The sequence below is a fragment of the Crocuta crocuta genome, unplaced genomic scaffold, assembly GCF_008692635.1.
Source record: "Crocuta crocuta isolate KB4526 unplaced genomic scaffold, BGI_CrCroc_1.0 scaffold87, whole genome shotgun sequence".
In the NCBI taxonomy this organism is placed as follows: Eukaryota; Metazoa; Chordata; class Mammalia; order Carnivora; family Hyaenidae; genus Crocuta; species Crocuta crocuta.
Genome location: NW_027532166.1, coordinates 1,222,383 through 1,242,475, shown reverse-complemented (window position 1 = coordinate 1,242,475; position 20,093 = coordinate 1,222,383). Strand labels below are relative to the sequence as shown.

At 36.8% G+C, this 20,093-nt stretch overlaps 1 protein-coding gene and 1 pseudogene across 1 annotated transcript in view; one reads left to right on the top strand and one right to left on the bottom strand.

Annotated features, from left to right (window-relative positions):
• The first annotated feature begins 7,845 nt into the window (after nucleotides 1-7,845).
• LOC144242000 (ATP synthase F(0) complex subunit C2, mitochondrial pseudogene) lies at nucleotides 7,846-8,457 on the top strand (annotated as a pseudogene).
• Nucleotides 8,458-10,180: 1,723 nt separating this feature from the next.
• DENND6A (DENN domain containing 6A) overlaps nucleotides 10,181-20,093 on the bottom strand; it is a 64,266-nt gene continuing 54,353 nt past the window's right edge. The window contains exons 15-22 of the mRNA XM_077776750.1: nucleotides 18,117-18,248; nucleotides 17,221-17,282; nucleotides 16,566-16,655; nucleotides 15,340-15,393; nucleotides 15,126-15,235; nucleotides 14,397-14,499; nucleotides 13,341-13,415; nucleotides 10,181-12,437 (exon numbers count right to left, since the gene is read on the bottom strand). Of these exons, the coding sequence (XP_077632876.1) occupies nucleotides 12,306-12,437; nucleotides 13,341-13,415; nucleotides 14,397-14,499; nucleotides 15,126-15,235; nucleotides 15,340-15,393; nucleotides 16,566-16,655; nucleotides 17,221-17,282; nucleotides 18,117-18,248 (758 nt within the window). The 3' untranslated portion in view covers nucleotides 10,181-12,305. The remainder of the gene's footprint in view (nucleotides 12,438-13,340; nucleotides 13,416-14,396; nucleotides 14,500-15,125; nucleotides 15,236-15,339; nucleotides 15,394-16,565; nucleotides 16,656-17,220; nucleotides 17,283-18,116; nucleotides 18,249-20,093) is intronic.

The window sequence follows — 20,093 nt, the reverse complement described above, 5'->3', positions numbered from 1 at the left end:
GTTGCCCCAACTCTAAAGTGTGTATTAGTAAACAACACACTACATTATGTTTTCCTCATCTCTGATTTTTTTTTTTAAGATTTCATTTTTTAAAGTAATCTCTACACCCAACGTGGAGCTTGAACTCACCACCCTGAGATCAAGAGTCACACAGTCTATCAACTGAGCCAGCCTGATTTTTTTTTATGGGATCTTTTCAGTCATACATATACATATATATGTATTCATTCCAATTCTTTAGGTTTAATAATATAATTACTTTTGCTGATTGTTTGTTTCATTAGAATGTAAGCCTCTTGGGGCACCTGGGTGGCTCCGTTGGTTGAGTGTCTGACTTTGGCTCAGGTCATGATCTCACAGTTCATGAGTCAAGCCCTGCATGGGTCTCAGTGCTGTCAGCACAGAGGCTGCTTCGGATCCTCTGTCCCCCTCTCTCTGCCCCTCCCATGCTTGCTTGTGCTCTCTAAAATAAATAAACATTAAAAATGTAAGCTTCTTAAAGAAACCATATTACTTCTTTGAAATGTTCAAAGCACTTGAGAATATGTATTATATAAATAGTGCTAATATTTAATAGCAACAACTGATGCTACTGAGCACTTACTATGTGCCAAACATCATGCTTAATATATATTATCCCATTATTCTTTTTTTTTTTTTTAATTTATTTCTATGAGAGAGAGAGAGAGACAGCGTGAGCAGGGGAGGGTCAGAGAGAGAGGGAGTCACAGACTCTGAAACAGGCTCCAGGCTCCGAGCCGGCAGTCAGCACAGAGCCCGACACGGGGCTCGAACCCACGAACCGCGAGATCATGACCCAAGCGAAAGTCGGACGCTTAACCGACTAAGCCACCCAGGTGCCCCCCATTATTCTTTTTTAAAATGTTTTATTTCTTTTTGAAGGAGAGACAGAGCACAAGCAGGGGAGGGGTTAGGGATCTAAAGTAACCTCTGTGCTGACAGCAGTGAGCCCAATGTGGGGCTTGAACCCATGAACCATGAGATCATGACCTACTGAGCCACCCAGGCGCCCCCTCCCCATATTCTTTTCAACAGTTTAATCCATTTCATTCACTTTGTTCTCTGCAAGAATGACACACAACTAGACTCGGGAGAACCCAGCTCTGTTTCTAGTCCACTTGTTAGTAGTACAATAGTATAATTATTTTTTACCTCATTTCCTCCCAACCTCTGTAAACTCCATTTTGGTATCATTCTCTGACCGTAATTCATCACTGATCTTTCTTAAAGTTCACATTCTCTGAACACTTATTTATCTGCACTAGTGGAAGAGAATCTATACTTCTACAAAGAATCTTGTCCACCCACTTTCTCTTCCAAAGTGGAGTGGCATGTGAACTCCCAGAGTCTTTGGATAGTTTGGCCGAACCTGTTACCTCTCAGCAACTCAAAGCTTCTGCCATGTGGTTAAGAACTTTCCTCAGTTTCAGTACCTTTTATTCAGTCTTCTTTTAAAAAACAGTTTTATTGATTCCATTTGATTTTGTGGGAAGGCTTATATATCTGAATCTATGCCCTCATCCTTCCTTGGAGTCAGGGTTTTGTTTGTTTTTTAACAATTTTGGTAAAGTTTATTAAAGTTAATACTTACCTACTTCCCCAGTTTAAAATACTTCTGCTTTATCTGCTTCATAAAGGTTGCATAAGTTATATACATATCTTAACTGTAATGTATGTAACTACTTGATAGTTTCCTTCGAAGTATTTACAGCAGTCACATTTCTAACTTCCAGAAGAACTGGTACTCTAGTTTTCTGTATGCTTTAAGCAGAGTGATTTTCTTGGTAGGTAAATAGCCTGAGGCCACTAATTCTACTCAAATTTGTATTTACCATTTAAGATGTAAATAAATTTCACAGTGAAAGAAATTATTAAGTAGCTTAAAGCTAAATGTCTGATGACTATGTACAATAGCAACATTAGTGAAATAATTTCACAAAATAATTTTTGTGAAAAATAATTTCACAAAACCTTCCTCTTCTTGCCCAAGTCTCCGTCTATCCATCTCTGACTATATAAATATTTCAGTTATGAATACAGATATCTCACAATTACTGACATATCTTTCATGCTACAAAGCATAGAAATTAGTGAATTTCCTTACAAAAAATTTTTTTCCTCCAAATATTAGATTTACTGACTCATGTAAACCTCTTTTTACTTTATGATGGTTGAGAGTATTAGTGAAATAATCACCTAACAGTCAATTCATATATCTATCTGGCTCTCAAATTTTAACATGCACCAGAATTCCTTGGAGGGCTGTCAAAATCAGAATCCTGAGACCCTTGCTTCTAGTCAAAAGCAAGTAACAAGGACCAGATCTACCCTCTTGCCTAAAATAATTTTTCAAAAAGGAAGCAAAATATACAAAACAATGGTTTTCAAGACACTAGATGCCAGGCAGTGAAGGATAGTGATGCTTGAGAGACCAAAAACAAATGCCATGAGTCCTGAACCTGAGATTCCCCCAGTTGACTATCTGGAGGCTATTTTTAGGCCACAGCATAGAAAGGAGAATAGAGGGTAGCTTGGTGAACTCTTGAGCTGAAAGTCTGGGAAAACCAAACTTTAGGACGGGATTCCAGAGAGAAAAGAGCAGCACAGAAAGAAAAAAACCCTTATACAAAACCCTTGTACAGATCTGCTGAAGGTTCACTAGAGTATTCAGCAGAGTACTGATAAGCAAATGCATGTGAAGAATGACCCAAAGCTCCGGAAAGAACCATCAGAAATAAGATTAAAAGGGAATAGTGCCCAGGGTTGGTTGGAAACAATGCCTGTTCCTATTAGCCAGATTGGAAAAACTTGTAAGATAGTGGCTAGAGTATTTAAGAAGGTCTTGCCTCCATAGTGAAGAATAAGTACTTTTTTTTTTTAATGTTTTATTTATTTCTGAGAGAGAGAGAGAGAGACTGCGTGAGCAGCGGAGGGTCAGAGAGAGAGAGAGAGGGAGACACAGAATCTGAAGTAGGCCCCAGGCTCTGAGCTGTCAGCACAGAGCCCAATGCGGGGCTCAAACCCACGAACCGTGAGATCATGACCTGAGCCACGGTCAGATGCTTAACCGGCTGAGCCACCCAGGCGCCCCAAGAATAGTTACTTCTAAACTGAGCACTGGTTGGTGGGAATGCAAACTGATGCAGCCTCTCTGGGAAACAGAATGGAGGTTCCTCAAAAAGTTAAAAATAGGACTACCTGTGACTCAGCAATTGCACTACTAGGTATTTACAAAAAAAAAACAAAATACTAATTCAAAGGGCTAAGCACCCCGATGTTTATAGCAGCGTTATCAACAATACCCAAATTATGGAAAGAGCCCATATGTTCATTGACAGATGAATGGATAAAGAAGATGTAGTATCTATATACCATGGAATATTACTCAGTCATAAAAAAATGACATGGATGGAGCTAGAGAGTACTAGGCTAAGTGACACAAGTCATTTGGATTTTCTGTCTCATGCTCTCTCTCAAATATTAAAAGTTTTTTATAAGAAATGTTAAAACTAAATAAATAAACAAGCTGATCACTGCTTTGGGCCTACCTAACAAATCATAAAAAAACCTGAAAGGACCAAATTAGTTTCAAGTAACTGATTTCTAGAACAAAGCTCAAGCAAATTTGTAAGAATACAAAAATATATCCAACACTCAATAAAGTAAAATTCTGGCATTTAACCTAAGATTATTAGGCATGAAGAGTCAGGAACATATGACCCATAATAATGAGACAATCAGTTGAAACCAACTCAGAACTGAAACAGTGTTATCTTAAATATAAGTAGAGACACATGGAAGGCATAAGAAAGACAAATCGAGCTTCTAGAAATAAAAACCATGACGTCTGAGATGAAAAAGAGACTAGATGAAATTTAACAGCAGATTAGACAATACAGAAAACTAATAAACCTAAAGTCATAGCAGTAGAAACTATTCAAAATGAAATACAGAGATAAAAGAGTAACAAAATAAAACAAAGCATGAAGAGTATATGTGAGCTGTAGGACAACTTCATATAGCCTAATACATGAGTAATTGAAGTCCCTGAAAGAAAGGAAGGGGGACAGAAAAAATACTTCAAGAACTATGCCCTCTGGCACAAAAACAGACACTCAGATCAATGGAACAGAATATAGAACCCAGAAATGGACCTACAAACGTATGGCCAACTAATCTTTGACAAAGCAAGAAAGAATATCCAATGGAATAAAGACAGTCACTTCGGCAACTGGTGCTGGGAAAACTGGACAGCAATATGCAGAAGAATAAAACTGGACCACTTTCTTACACAACACATAAAAATAAACTCAAAATGGATGAAAGACCTAAACGTAAGATAGGAAGCCATCAAAATCCTTGAGGAGAAAGCAGGCAAAAAAAAAAACCCTTTGACCTCGGCCACAGCAACTTCTTACTCAACACGTCTCCAGAGACAAGGAAAACAAAAGCAAAAATGAACTACTGGGTCCTCACCAAAATAAAAAGCTTCTGCACAGCAGAGGAAACAATCAGCAAAACTAAAAGGCAACCGATGGAATGGGAAAAGATATTTGCAAATGACATATCAGATAAAGGGTTAGTATCCAAAATCTATAAGGAACTTATCAAACTCAACACCCAAAAAACAAATAATCTAGTGAAGAAATGGACAAAAGACATGAATAGACACTTCTCCAAAGAAGACATCCAGATGGCCAACCAACACATGAAAAAATGCTCAACATCACTCATCATCCAGGAAATACAAATCAAAACCACAATGAGATACCACGTCACACCTGTCAGAATGGCTAACATTAACAGCTCAGGCAACAACAGATGTTGGCGAGGATGCAGAGAAAGAGGATCTCTTTTGCACTGCTGGTGAGAATGCAAACTCTGGAAAATAGCATGGAGGTTCCTCAAAAAATTAAAAATAGAACTACCCTATGACCCAGCAATTGCACTACTAGGCATTTATACAAAGGGTACAGGTATGCTGTTTTGAAGGGGCACGTGCACCTCAATGTTTATAGCAGTGCTATCAACAATAGCCAAAGTATGGAAAGAGCCCAAATGTCTATCAATGGATGAATGGATAAAGAAGATGTGGTATTGGGGCATCTGCGTGGCTCAGTCAGTTAAGCGTCCGACTTCAGCTCAGGTCATGATCTCGCAGTTTGTGGGTTCGAGCCCCACATCGGGCTCTGTGCTGACAGATCAGAGCCTGGAACCTGCTTCGGATTCTGTGTCTTCCTCTCTCTGTGCTCCTCCTCCACCTCTCTCTCTCTTTATGTCTCAAAAATAAATAAACATTTAAAAAATTTTTTTTAATGTTTTATTTATTTCTAGGAGAGAGAGAGACAGCGTGAGCAGGGGAGGGTCAGAGAGAGAGGGAGTCACAGACCGAACCAGGCTCCAGGCTCCGAGCTGGCAGTCAGCACAGAGCCCGACGCGGGGCTCGAACCCACGAACCGCGAGATCATGACCTAAGCGAAAGTCGGACGCCCAACCGACTAAGCCACCCAGGCGCCCCTAAAAAATTTTTTAAAAGATGTGGTATATGTATGTATATACAATGGAGTATTAATCAGCAATCAAAAAGAATGAATCTTTGCCATTTGCAACTACATGGATGGAACTAGAGGATATTATGCTGAGTGAAATTAGTCAGAGAAAGACAAATATCATATGATTCCACTCATATGGGGACTTTAAGACACAGAATGGATGAACATAAGGAAAGGGAAGCAAAGATATTATGGAAACAGGGAGGGAAACAAAACATTAAGAGACTCTTAAATATGGAGCACAAACAGGGTTCCTGGAGGGGTTGTGGGAGGGGGATGGGCTAAATGGGTAAGGGGCACTAAGGTATCTACTCCTGAAATCATTGTTGGACTATATGCTAACTTGGATGTAAATTTTAAAATTTTTAAAAATTAGAAAAAGAACTATGCCCCCACATTTTCCAAGTTTGATGACAACTATAAAGCCACATGTAGAAGATCAACTAACCCCCACGCACAAGAAACATGAATAAAACTACATCAAAGCATATCATTATCAAATAACACATGAAGACCAAGTGGGGTTAATCCTAGGAATACAGTTGATATAACTTTCAAAAATCAATGTTAACATGCCATTCACATTCATACACTCAGAAAGCAAAACCATATAAAGCATCTTGATAGATTCAGAAAAAGCATTTAACAAAATCCAAAGCCATTCCTGATTTTAAAAAAAAAAAAGTCTCAGCAAACGAGGACTAGAAGGGGACTTCATTGGGACACCTGGGTGGCTCAGTCAGTTAAATGTCTGACTTCAACTCAAGTCATGGTCCCACAGTTCATGGGTTCAAGCCCCACGTTGGGCTTTGTGCTGACAACCTCAGAGCTGGGAGCCTGCTTCAGGTTCTATGTCTCCCTCTCTCTGCCCCTGCCCTGCTTGTGCTTGGTCGGTTTCTCTCTGTCTCTCAAAAATGAATGTTTAAAAAGTTAAAAATTATTTTTTTTAAAAAAGAAGAGGCCTTCATCAACTTGATAAAGGACATCTACCAAAAACAAAACACCTACAGCTGATATCGTACTTAATTATTAAAAGCTGAATACTTTCCTTTTAGATCAGGAACAGTGATACCCACTCTCACCAGCGCTATTTAGCATTGTACTGGGGGTTCTAGCCAGTGCAATCAGGCAAGAAAAATAAATAAAAGTCATCTACCAGAAAGGAGTAAATAGTTTTTATTCACAGATTTAATAATCTTCTAAAAATATGATGGAATCTACAAAAAAAAGCTAGTAAGTGAATTTATTAAGGTTATGGGATATAATATCAGTATACAAAGATCAACTATATAAGTATTTTGAACTAAGCTTTTGAATGAAAAACTGAAAATTGAATTTTAAAAATGATATCATTTACATCAAAAATAAGACAGGCTTAGTGATAAATGTGACAGAAGAAATGAAACATTTGCACCCTGAAAACCAGAAAATATTGCTGGGAGAAATTAAGGAAGACATAAATAATGGAGAGATAGATTTTGTTTATGGGTCAGGGGACAAAATTAGTAAGATATCACTTCTTTGCCAATTTATCTATAGATTTAATACAATTGCAATCAAAATCCCAGGAAGATTTTGTGTAGAAATTCACAAACTTTTCTTTATTCAAAAGATGTTGTTATGAAAATGAAATGACCATTCACAAACTAGGGTGGGGAGAATGTTTGCAAACCATATATCTGAAAAAGAACTTGTATCAAGAATATAGAGAGCTCTCAAAACTCAACCATTTGAAATTAAACAACTCAATTTTTAAAATGAGCAAAAGAATTTAGCAGAAACTTTACCAAAAAAAAATGTAGATGAATGAAAAGGACAAGAAAAGATGTTCAATGTCATAGATTAGGGAAACGCAAATTAAAATCCCAATGAGGTAACAATACAAACCAATTAGAATGACTAAAACTAAAAAGGCTGACCATACTAAGTGCTGGCTAGGATGAGCAGAGAATGGAAATCATACACAGCTGGTGGAAACATTTGTACAACCGCTTCAGAAAAGTCTGAGTTTCTTAAAAAGTTAAACATTCACCTCATCATACAATTCCTAGGTATTTACCCAAAAGGAAAGTATATGTCTATACAAATGCTTGTACATGAATGTTTATAGCAGCTTTATTTGTAATAGCCAGAAACTAGAAATGACCCAAATGTCCATCAACAGGTAAGTAGATAAGACATTTTTGTTATAGAATAGAATACTCCTCAGCAATAAAAGGAATGAACTATTGATACATGTAACATGAACATATCTCAGAACAACTATGCCGAGTGAAAGAAGTTAGATTCTTCTCTGCACAGGGAGCAGCTCTCCTGCCACAGCTCCTTCCTACCTGAAAATGTACACGCGTACCAAATTTGTCTTCACCCCTTCACTAGTCAGGAACACCACTCAGTTGCAGAATTGACCACTTTTTGCAGCAGTGCTAAAACAAACAGAGACTGCCAATGAGACCCTCAGGAACTGGACAGCCTCACTTATCCCTAGTCATAACTTCTAAATCAGTGCCGTTTCAAGGGACACTGACACAGCAGCTAAATTCACTGGGGCTGTGGCTGCCACCACCAGATGGCTGGCCCTGGGGCTGGGATTGGGACTGTGTTCGGAAGCCTCATCACTGGGTATGTCAGGAACTTTTCTTTGAAACAACAGCTCTTCTCATATGTCATTCTAGGCTTTGCCCTCTCAGAGGTCATGGGACTCTTTTGCCTGATGGTAGCCTTTTCCAACCTCTTCACCATATTAAGGAGTCCCTTCCACCACTTAGTTCTTTCTCCCATGTCTCATCTGCTCTATATATTCCTTTTCCTCTATACCACGAGGCGGGCAGGGGCGAGTGGTTGGCTCAGAGCTTGCCAGATGTTAAGACAAATACTATATTAATAAGATGTTAAGAAAAAAAAATCAGATCAAAAAAAGAAGTGTAATTCCATTTATATCAAACTCTAAAAATACAAACCAATATACAGTGACAGAACACAGATCAGTGGTTTGGGAAGAGGGGCAGGAAAGAGTGTGAAGGAGCATGGACGAATTTTGGAGGGTGATGGGTATGTTCCTATCTTGACTGGGGCGATGGTTTTATGGGTGTATTCAAATGTCAAAACATCAAATCGTACACTTTAAATTTTAGTCTTCAGTTTATTATATGTCAATTATACTTCAATAAAGCTGGTTTTTAGAAACACAAATTGCTGGGTTCTAGCACCACAGCCTCTGGCTATAAAAATATTTATGCATTTCATTTGATCAAAAGCAATCATTTCAATGGTTTCCTACTCAAGTCTAAAAATCTATTCACTTAATGGCAAGTTTGACAACTCTGGAATGTAAAGTTAACTATTTTTCTAAAGCACCTCAACCATTCTAGAAGTAATTTATGCTACAATATATTCATACTGGTTAGTATGGAAAAACATGAGGAACAGGAAAAAAAATGAAGGATCTATGAAGTTTAGCTTTCTACTGGCTAAACAGAAATGATATTATGATGACAAAGAGAATGGGGAGGCAAACAACAACAACAACAACAAACCCAAAAGACAAAAAACAAAAACAGAAGAACCAAAGCCTAATGGTGACACCAGTAAAATGGAATGAGAACTATGATTATTAGAAAACAATAATCTTAATTTGAGGAAAGGCACAGCATTCAAGTAATGGGTAACAGAGAAAGGCTAGAATTCAAAAGTGCAGAAGTAAACCTGGAGAATAGGATATAGCAGAATTCTCCTGGCATGCTTTAACTATTTCAAACAAACTGGAAAGTGTAACTGAAAAAAATCTAGGAGCTCTACTTTATTAACAAGTGCTAATTTCTACTGGCCTAATAATAAATACCACAATTCAGCCAAGTTGTAGATGGCATATATACATTATATCTTGGATACATGGGAAGATATTGAATTGTTAATGATAATTTCCTTATTAATATGAGTTAACATATTTTGTTTTTAGATATTTATCCATAATTAGACACATTTTTTGTCTTCTTGAACTGTTTTTTAGAAGACTAATATTGGGAAGTTAGTAATTTTTTCCCCAAGTTATGCTAAAAGGAGGAAGTCAGTAAAATTCAGTCATACACAAACAAATGAATTAAGTTATGAGCAAATGAAAACAAAAGAGCATATTTTAATGAAATCTCTTTTAAATGAACTGAAATATTTTATAGTGCACGTTCAAGGATATTATCTAGTGACTTCAAAAGGAATAACATCCAATATATTTTATTATTAACAAATAAATTAAAATCCAAAGAATAGTATCATATACTTTAAAAAATAGAGATGAGGAAATAATTTGAGATTAAAAAAAAGGTTAAAAAAAAGTAGTAAATAAGGGAGAATCTAACAATAACTATGTAGATTAGTAAGCTAAAATTTTTCATCAGAACATTTCATGAAATCAATATGCTACCAAGAAGGATATGACATCACTTAGTTATCTATTACAATGGACTTGCTCATAGTAAACATAAGGCTTTCATTTGAATTTTTAAAAATAAGTCAGGAAGTAAAAGAAATCCCATAATGCACAAGTTTTATTTATTATGTGCTTTTTCAAGCATTCCAACCTTACTCAGAAATAACACAAGATATCCAAATGCTTTAAAATCCAAGGCCTTTAATTCATTTTTCAGTAATGACCATAAATGCCTTCATAAAACCTCTTTTTCACTGAAAACAGAAGGCACTAGGCATTACATTAACACCCTGAAAGCAGTGATTCCTTCTGATGCTGGTGGAGATAAACATTAAACGGCAGGTTTTAGATCTTAACAATGTCGCCTCAAAAAAAAAAAAAAAAAAAAAAGGACAACACTGAAAATCACACAAAAAATTGTTACTAGTCAGTCTTTCTTAGGTTCCCAATGCAATTGTAAGTTATTTTTACAAATCCATAATTTGAAATTAATAGATAAACCAGGTAAGTATGATATGGTTTTCAACATGTGTTAGGTTTTAGTTAAATATGAAGATACTGTTATTATGCTACTTGGCATCCTTTGCTACTCATTGGCTGTGCAAAATAAACTTGAAATGATACATCCTGTAGTGGTATAATTTAAAAGATCCTTGATACGACACTAATGACTTTCAAATTCTGGTCACAAACTGTATATAAATTGTAAGATTATTAAAATACCCCTTTTTGAAAAATAATAAGATGACCATTTATACCTAAATAAGGTTTCCCAGAAAGATATGAAATACTTTTAGCATATAAAAGTAGTTGCCCCTTTTCCATAAAGACAATGCTGTTTCACAAAATAACTCATATGATCCAAGGCAAATGATTTCTTTCAAATGCCATATTCTTTCTATGACTTTGAGGTATGCTTCAAGAGACTGTATCCATGAGAAAAGGGCATATTTGGGTAAAAGACCACAGTTACAAACACAAGGAGGCTTTCTGGGTCAGCAGTGCCCTTAAGAGTTGCAGTAACAGAAAACAAGAGCTAGCCTCTGACGTCATTTCTATTACATTCACATAAAAACTAAATTTGGTTACTTAGAGGGTAATTCAAGACACAGCTATTTACATATGTGCTATGTCATGTGTGGCTATTTTAAATAGTGGCTTCTGGAGGACACTCCTAGTCAAACACAAACCAAACAATCTTCTTACTCTACCAAACCACAGTCTTCTATTTTTGGCAAGGTAGTACAGTTTAAACAAAACAAAAACAAAACAACAACAAACAACTAGCTCTAACAGCGAGTTAGGCAAAATTCCCCATGTCTAACAACAGTAGGGAAAGTGTTCTGAGAAATATGAATTTGGGGGGAAAACCCCCACTAAACAAATAATGCTGAAAATTAATCTTATAATCACTCAAATGACTCAAAAGGTTTATGAATGCCTTTGAAATAAGAATAGTTCAGTTTAAGAAATAGAGCTGATTATGAATTTTACAATTAGAATGTCTCTGAAAAACATCCAAGCTAATTAACTTAAACAGGTCCAACCAGTAAATGGCAAGAGGAAATAAACTCTTCCATAATTAATACTAGATGTTTTCATGCCTTTGGAGAAAGTGATAAGATTAAATGTGAAATGGTATAGAATGTACTGAAATGAAACCTACATGACCATTGGAAAAAAATCACCCACCAGGGCACTACTAATAAACATGATGGGAGGCAAGAAATGCATCTTTAAGCAGTGATTACTCAGAAGAATGCCTTATAAAATTATGTATCATAATCAAGAAAAAGCTTTAAGACTAGCAGCTGGGCTTGTGAAACATGTAGGACAACAGAAGGCACTACAAAAGCATTAATCACTTCTAACTAAGTCGGACAGTTCAGTCTTTTCCTTCTTCTTAAGAAGAGAGCCAGTGTGAATGTTATTTTTATATCCCCCTGAGTTTTAACATGATTGGGCAAAGCAGCACCAATTTAAAAAAATATCTGCAATGCCAGCACTGCAGTTTGGAATCACTTATACTGATGGCCCCACAGGTCTCTCATAAGAGCACTTTAGAACATGATTAAAAATATAAAAAATGCCTTTCAGTGTTTCAGTATTAAAGTGGAACCACCACAGATACCCATTTTTAAAAATAATGCACTAAAAAGGTCTGTTTAGTCAGTATAGTCTTTCCACCCTGTAGCTAGCATTCACGGCTGTTTTCCATGCTGAGACATCTTCTTTGTGCGTCGGGTTGAAATGTCAGTATGCTTCATGGTGTACAATCCTTTGCGGCTGGAAAATCCTGGCAAATATCATGTCATGCCCGTTTTGAGCAATATGCCTTGTAGGTCCTCTGGCAACGCTAAGATAATTGCATCTATGTGTGTCCGTAACTTTTCCATAGTGTCAGGTTTCACAGGTAAATGTTCTCGATCGGCCTGCAACTACATAAGGAACATTTGGAAGCATTTAAATTATTCTCTGAGTCTGTATTAGGACATTATATTCTCTAAGTGAACAGTTTTAATGAACTAATGATTTGGAAGATTCAAACTTACACCAGAATTTACAGAAACTGTAAAAAAAGCAAAGAACATGCCATTTAAACAATATATTGCTGGCTCAATAAAAGACTTCTGTGTAAATTAATAGATAATACCTGTAAGTACCATATGGTATTAAATATAAGTGACAATTGGGGCGCCTGGGTGGCTTAGTCGGTTAAGCGTCCGACTTTCGCTTGGGTCATGATCTCGCGGTTCGTGGATTCGAGCCCCGTGTCAGGCTCTGTGCTGACTGCCAGCTCAGAGCCTGGAGCCTGTTTCAGTCTGTGACTCCCTCTCTCTCTGACCCTCCCCTGCTCACACTCTCTCTCTCTCTCTCCTAGAAATAAATAAAAATATTTAAAAATATATATATATATATGTGACAATTTTTTTTAAAATTTATTTTGAGAGAGAAAGAGACAGAGACAGAGAGAGAGAGACAGAGAGAGACTCCCAAGCAGGCTCTGTGTTGTCAGCACAGAGGCCAATGTGGGGCTTGATCTCACGAATTGTGAGATTATGACCTGAGTGGAAATCAAGAGTAGGATGGACGCTTAACCAAATGAGCCACCCAGGTGCCCCGACAATGTTTTTTGTAGAGCTCAACAGACCCTTTATAAATACTTTTAAAATAATATGGCACCATTATGATCTCTTTGAGTGACCAAGTATTTTCAGTCAGATCTACTGACCAATCTTAAGTCCTCTCCTTTAAAAAGCTACTTCAGCAACATGTCATGAACTATCACCTCAACTGTGAGGAAAATATTGTCATGGATCTTTGCTGTTTTGGCTACATACCAGCTTATTTTTTAGCTTCAATACAAGGTCAACTGTTTCTACCTCTGTGTGTTTCTGGGTCCAGAGAAGTAAGTCCTAGAAGAATAAATAAATCCCAAATCAGCAAATACTCAAAACACTTTTCAAACTGCTCTATTGTAACAGGCAAGGCTACTGACGGAAGGACAGGAAGAACAAGGAGAACAGAGCATGTAGATCAGACACAGCATCACAGTACAAGAATAATTCTGTACATAATATTCTAACAACATTAATTAGATCATTTTTGACATTAGCTAGAACAACTGTCTAATACTTGGAAATAAAACAAAATATAATAAACTCCTATCTGAGATAGCCCTTTTAGATGAATAAAGAAAAAACTGCAACTCAAAGTATAATAGTAACCCCCATCCCTACTAAGTATTGAGTATTTACTCACTACTAATTTACATCCCTACTAAGTAGTGAGTAGCTTAATTTAAAATAGTCTGGTAACAAATTATAGATTATAAACCATCAAAATACAGGAAAAAAATTGTTAACAATAACTGTATAAGGTGCTCAAATCTGAATCTTGATTCTATCCAGTGATATGCTAGTAAATATTTAACCACCACTTCTCCAGGAAACGTCTCCGGTTTGTAGCATGTACCAGAGTGGTGTCATGCTCCCACGGTAGCCAGTTTCAAGCTACCAACCTGAGATCACCAAATGCAAAGCTGGGAAGAGAGGTACATAGCTCCCTGGCTCAGTGCATGTGGGCTCTAGCTCACTGCTGACTCCACTACTTAGCACTGATATGATCTGAAGCAAGTCACTGAACTTTAAATCCTTGGGGGGTATCTCATAATGCAGATCATAACACACCCACTTCAATTAGTTATTGTGTGGATTAAAAGACGTTATCCACATAAAATACCTATACAGTCCTTGGCATATAGCACACGATCTAGAAAAGTTAGTTATTACTATTTACAAAGTAGTGGATATGAGTATCATCTCCCGGCTTCTAAGGATAATGTTATCTTTATTTTCAATAATTGTTAATCATCACACAACACAGTGTCTTCTAACCTCTTCACAAAGAACTTCTAAATGGAGTGCCTCCAATTTCTGGGTCATTTCCTTCCGCCGGGTCTTGAACCAACCATCAAAATTTGGAGATTTTAGAAAATGCCTATAAAAATAAATTTTAAAAATGCATAGCTCAATTATGACTTATTTGCTCTCCTCAATATCTTTCCTAATTACAGCTTAGAGAACCATGTGAAACAATGAAATTTTTTTAAAAAATTTAAGTCCAGTTTTTTGTTTTATTTTTTTAATGTGTATTTATTTTGAGAGAGGAAGTGCATGCAAGCAGAGGAGGGGCAGAGAGCGAGGGATTGAGAGAATTCCAAGTAGGCTCTGTGTTGTCAGCACAGAGCCCGATGCAGGGCTCGATCTCACGAACCATGAGATCATGGCCTGAGCTGAAATCAAGAGTCAGATGCTTAACCGACTGAGCCACCAGGTGCTCCTTTGTTTTGTTTTTATTTATTTATAAATTTTTTTTGTTTTATTTATTTCTGAGAGAGAGAGACAGCATGAGCAGGGGAGGGTCAGAGAGAGAGGGAGATACAGAATCTGAAACAGGCTCCAGGCTCTGAGGTGTCAGCACAGAGCCTGACACGGGGCTTGAACCCACAAACCGTGAGATCATAACCTGAGCCGAAGTTGGATGCTTAACCATCTGAGCCACCCAGGCACCCCTGTTTTGTTTTTAAATAAAGCTCTACAGATAGGTGAAAAAAAAAGACCAACCGGTAAAGTCCAATCCAATCGCCTTTTATTCTAGAGGTGAGCTGAGGTCCTGTTTTCTCAAGTGTTTTCATAAATTCTTCTGGAAGGAATTGTCTTAATTGAGGTGGACTCTAGAAATTAGGACATACTGATTTAAAAATTAGAAATAGATATATTCACAGAAGTTAATTACAGTTAGAGAACTCAAATAGGAATTTAACTAAATAAGGTATACCTTCCATGGAGAGATACTTTTCTGCAAAGGCATCAAGCTTGCCACATATCTTTCCTAAAACCAAGAAAAAAATTAGTCAAAGTAAGGCATTCTTACCTGGAGAGTCTTCCAAAACATTTAAACAGACCCACTTAAGACAAACAGGTTTCTAAGTTTTTCATCATATGCTCTTTCAATGGACAGCAGCAATGCCATCACTCCCCACAACAGACAGAGCAAAATTTAGATTCAAATGGCAAGTCAGACTTTCAATAAAAATTTAACTAACTCTTAGATAATCCAAGGGTCTGCATAATCATTAACCTTACTGGGTGAGTATGTGCCAGAAAAATGTACTCAACATTTTACATGCATGATCTCTTGTAATCCTGGCAACCATCCCATGTGGCAGTTACTGAAAGGCTGGATAACGTGCTCAAAGTCACACAGCCTGAACCTGAATTCGGGTCTACTGACTTCAGCCCATGCCCTTAAAGACTACAGTAAAGTTAATTTACTGAGACAAACAGATTTAAATGCATCAAAATTAATTAACAAGAAAGAATATTTCATCTCAAAATGTAAGAGCAAAGATCTCCAGGTTGCTCCCATAAAATATTTGTTAGTAACTGCATGGAATCTCTCTGTGATGCAGTATTCAGACTGGACCCACATTATGGTACTGTTAGATATTGGAGGCATCTTTTAGTATTTTAATATGTTATTCCACTGAATTTCAAAGAATACCCATATCATCTAGCCATTTATTCCATAAATATTGAGTGCTATCAGATGCCAGACCGAGGAAAAGATAATGAACAAGACAGACAAGGCCCCTGTCATCATGCAGCTACCAGTCTCATGGAGATCATACCAAACTGTGCTCAAAAAAACAGTATCAGAGAAAGAAGCTCCAGGTTAACTTTCCTTTAAGGTGCAAAATACAATAATTATATAACATCTTGCAATGATCTCATTTAAGATTCACAACAACTCTGAAAGATATTTAGGAAAAGTGGAATTAGTCACTTTTACAGATAAAGAAAATGAGTGTCAGAAAAAGGAAGTGACTTGCAAAAGTCACAACGTTAATATTAGAACAGAGTCCAGGTCTCCTGTAAAGCGCTCTATTTTTAATCACCAAACACATGAGCAAGCAAAACAACTTAAGGTTTTTGTGAATGAGAAAAACATGCATATATCCTTCAACTAGTCATTAAATTAAACGAATATATATGTTAACTTACTAATGGAATGATGAAGCTTTGTGTCAGTTCCAAAAAATAGCGTCGGAGAATAACACTTTGAGCCTCAGAAGGACGTTTCTGTTGTACGCCCTTGAAAGAAAAAGCAATGAGAACCTACATTCTAGTCTAAGGGAATATAAAACAGTGGATAATTATAGAAGTTCAACTGATACGTAAATATGTATTTTTACTTGATTTAGAAAAAAAACCCTAGAACTTCACCTTGAAGTAATTTAACCTGAAGTTCATTGTGCAATATCCTAAGAAAAAAAAAATCCTTAGAGTAAAATATCACATGTTCATCCTGTACTTAAAAGTATCAGTTTACAATGAATGGTCTTTATTTCAAACTTGCTGTATTAGTATTATTTACATTTCCCAAAAAATGGTAATTATCCCGTTAGGTGCTAAACTACCTCATGGAAGAAGAGTCCATAAATTTTTTACTGTAACTCCCAAGTTTCTAGAAAGTGTAACTACAGTCCCACATTTCAAGCTCATAATTGTTGCTGCTTTAGTCTATTGATTTTTATAAAGCTTTGGTTCAAATGAAAGACCTCACTTCACATCATTATACCTAACGCACATACTGCCTAACTGGATATTGCATACCTGAATGAGGAAATTTAAATTAACAATATGAGCAAGTAATTACCTTCTGTAATTGTTTTATGATCTCTTCATCTCTATTTAGATATGGCTTATAAGAAGTATAAACTCCTAAGAAGTAAAGGAAAAAAAATAAGATGAACAGTGAGACTCATGTATTCATTTAAGTATATATTTTAAAATAATTTAAAAAAATAAAAATTAATACCAGGTTTNAGCTAGCTGTCAGCACAGAGCCTGACGCGGAGCTCAAACCCACAAACCACGAGATCATGACCTGAGCCGAAGTGGGACACTTAACTGAGTGAGCCACCCAGGCACCCCTTTTTTATTTATTTTTAAGAAAGTGAATGAGCAGGGGAGAGGGGCAGAGGGAAAGAAACAGAGAATCTTTTTTTTTTTTTTTTTTTTTTACAAATAGTTTATTGTGAAAGAAACAGAGAATCTTAAGCAGGCTCCAACCTCAGCACAGAGCCCAATACAGGGCTTGATCTCATGACCCCAGAATCATGACCTCAGCCAAAATCAAGAGTCAGATGCTCACCCAAGTGACTGAGCTACCCAGGCATCCCATGAAGTATTCTTAACATCAAATAATATTGAAGAGTTTATTCCTGGTACTTTAAAACTGGATAAAGGGAATGTGGGATTATCATAGTATTACAGAAACAATGTGTATAAATTATATAAAATGGGTATTTGATCTTTCACTAATATGTATCATTAACTCAAAAATTTTCCTTTTGTCACTCAACTTGTAATTTAAAATCTTTGTTCCAACTACATGAAATTGAAAGTAAATGTGGCAAATATTAATAAAATACCCTTGAAGAGTAAATGGAATTGCAAGGAACTCCTAAGTTAGTATGCAGATATATTATTGAAAAGTTTTTTTTTTTTGGACACCTCCCAAAATTCTGTTTTTGCACTGTAGAAACTTACACTGCCACCAGGTGGTGACAGCGTATGTCACAACCACAGGTCTGAGGCACAGGTGGACATGACTCCTGAGCAGGACTGCTGTGACAGCTTGCACAGCAAATGCTGTGGTTCTGGTCTTGGGGTCAGGAGAAGCTACAATGTAAATAATCGTCTCATCAGCAGAAAACTGCCTCAAGATAAGCACTTACAAGTGTCATCAGCACACTAAACTTATCTTATCCGACTTTTTCCTTTCCTTTCTCTGTCCTCCTCCTCTTGGCTTATGAGTCAGAGGACCTAAAAACTGAAAGACAACTTAGAGATGATCTAATTCAAGGCTCTAAATTGACAACATATTTTTGTTTAAACTGTTGTTGTTTTGTTTAAATTGTTGTACATCAAACTGCTATCCACAGTTACCTCTGGGGTTGGAATTCTAGGAACAAAGAGGATTTTCACGGGTAATCTTGTATCAAGATTTTTAAGATGATGTACTATGATAAAACAGGTATTTCTGTCAACTCTCTACTTTGAAACAATTTCAATCTTACAGAAAAGCTGCAGTATAAAAAAGGTGATATTCTAATTTTATTAATTGCCCTAATAAGAACTTTAAATAGACCCTTGTTATAGAAATCAATATCATGGATACAGGCTAATTTTTTTCATTGATTCAGTAAATATCAGTAAATGGAAGATGCTGGAAATAAAAAATAAAACAAATACTTCATGGCATCAAATATTCACAATCTAATGGCAAAGTAAGACAAATCAACATACATGACAATACAAAAGGATATATGCTTGGATAAAATTATGAACAAGATACTATGGAAACACAAAAGAGTGTCTTGGCCAAAGAGAAGCGAAAAAATTATCTAGGTTTCCTAAAGCAGGTGATATGTAAGCAGTCTTATAAGAGGGGCACTTGGGTGGCTCAGTCGGTTAAGCATCCTACTTCGGCTCAGGTCATGATCTCGTGGTCCATGAGTTCAAGCCCGGCATTGGACTCTGTGCTAACAGCTCAGAGCCTGGAGCCTGCTTCAGATTCTGTCTCCCTCTCTCTCTGCCCCTCCCCCACTCATGCTCTGTCTCTCAAAAATAAATGTTAAAAAGTAAAAAATAAATAAAAAGAGAAATAAAAAGTTATCCAGGGGAAAAAGACCTTTTTAGGTAGAGACCAGAAGCATAAAGAGTATGTTGCCTACAGAGTTATACATATGTTAAGAATAGTAGTAGCCACCATTTATTCAATCCTTATCTGTGCCAGTCCTGGTCTCAGAATATTGCACGGGTGATCGCTTTTAATCTTCATAAAGAAGTATATTTTATCATGCCCATTTCACAGATGAAAAAAGTAAGGCATGGATAAAACAAACTTGGTAGGCACCAACACATTATCCACCCTCATTAGTCAATGTCCCATTTAGACACGTTGTTAGCTCTAGAGGAACAAGTTGTCCAAGGACACACAGATAACACGCTTGAACCAGGATATGAAATAAAGCAATCTAACCCCCTAAGCCATCACTCTTATCCACTACGCTACAAGGTAGGAATGGAGAGTATGCTAAGAAGGGCAAGAGATAAAGCTAGAGAGGTATTCAAAGGTCAGATCAAAGTTTAACTATAAAGATGTCTGACATCTAAGGTGACTGAGAGATTGAAAGCATGGGCATGGGGGATGGCGGTTAGGGAAAATGAGCTGACAGGATCAGATCTGCACTTAACATACTCCCTGACACCAGGTGGTGATAACAGTAAGCCACACTGCAGATCTGAGTCACAGATGGACAGAACTCCTGAGCAGGGTTGCTATGTTGCACAACAGAGTTTGAGGTGAAAGAGAAAAGCCTATAGGATAAAACAGAAGCCATGTGGAGTACTACTCCTGGATAGAAACAGAACCTGAAGCAAGACATGTGCAGCAATAATCAGAAAGAATACGCTAGCTCTTCTCTAAAGTTGGCTGCTTAAAATAAAGTCTAATATTCCATA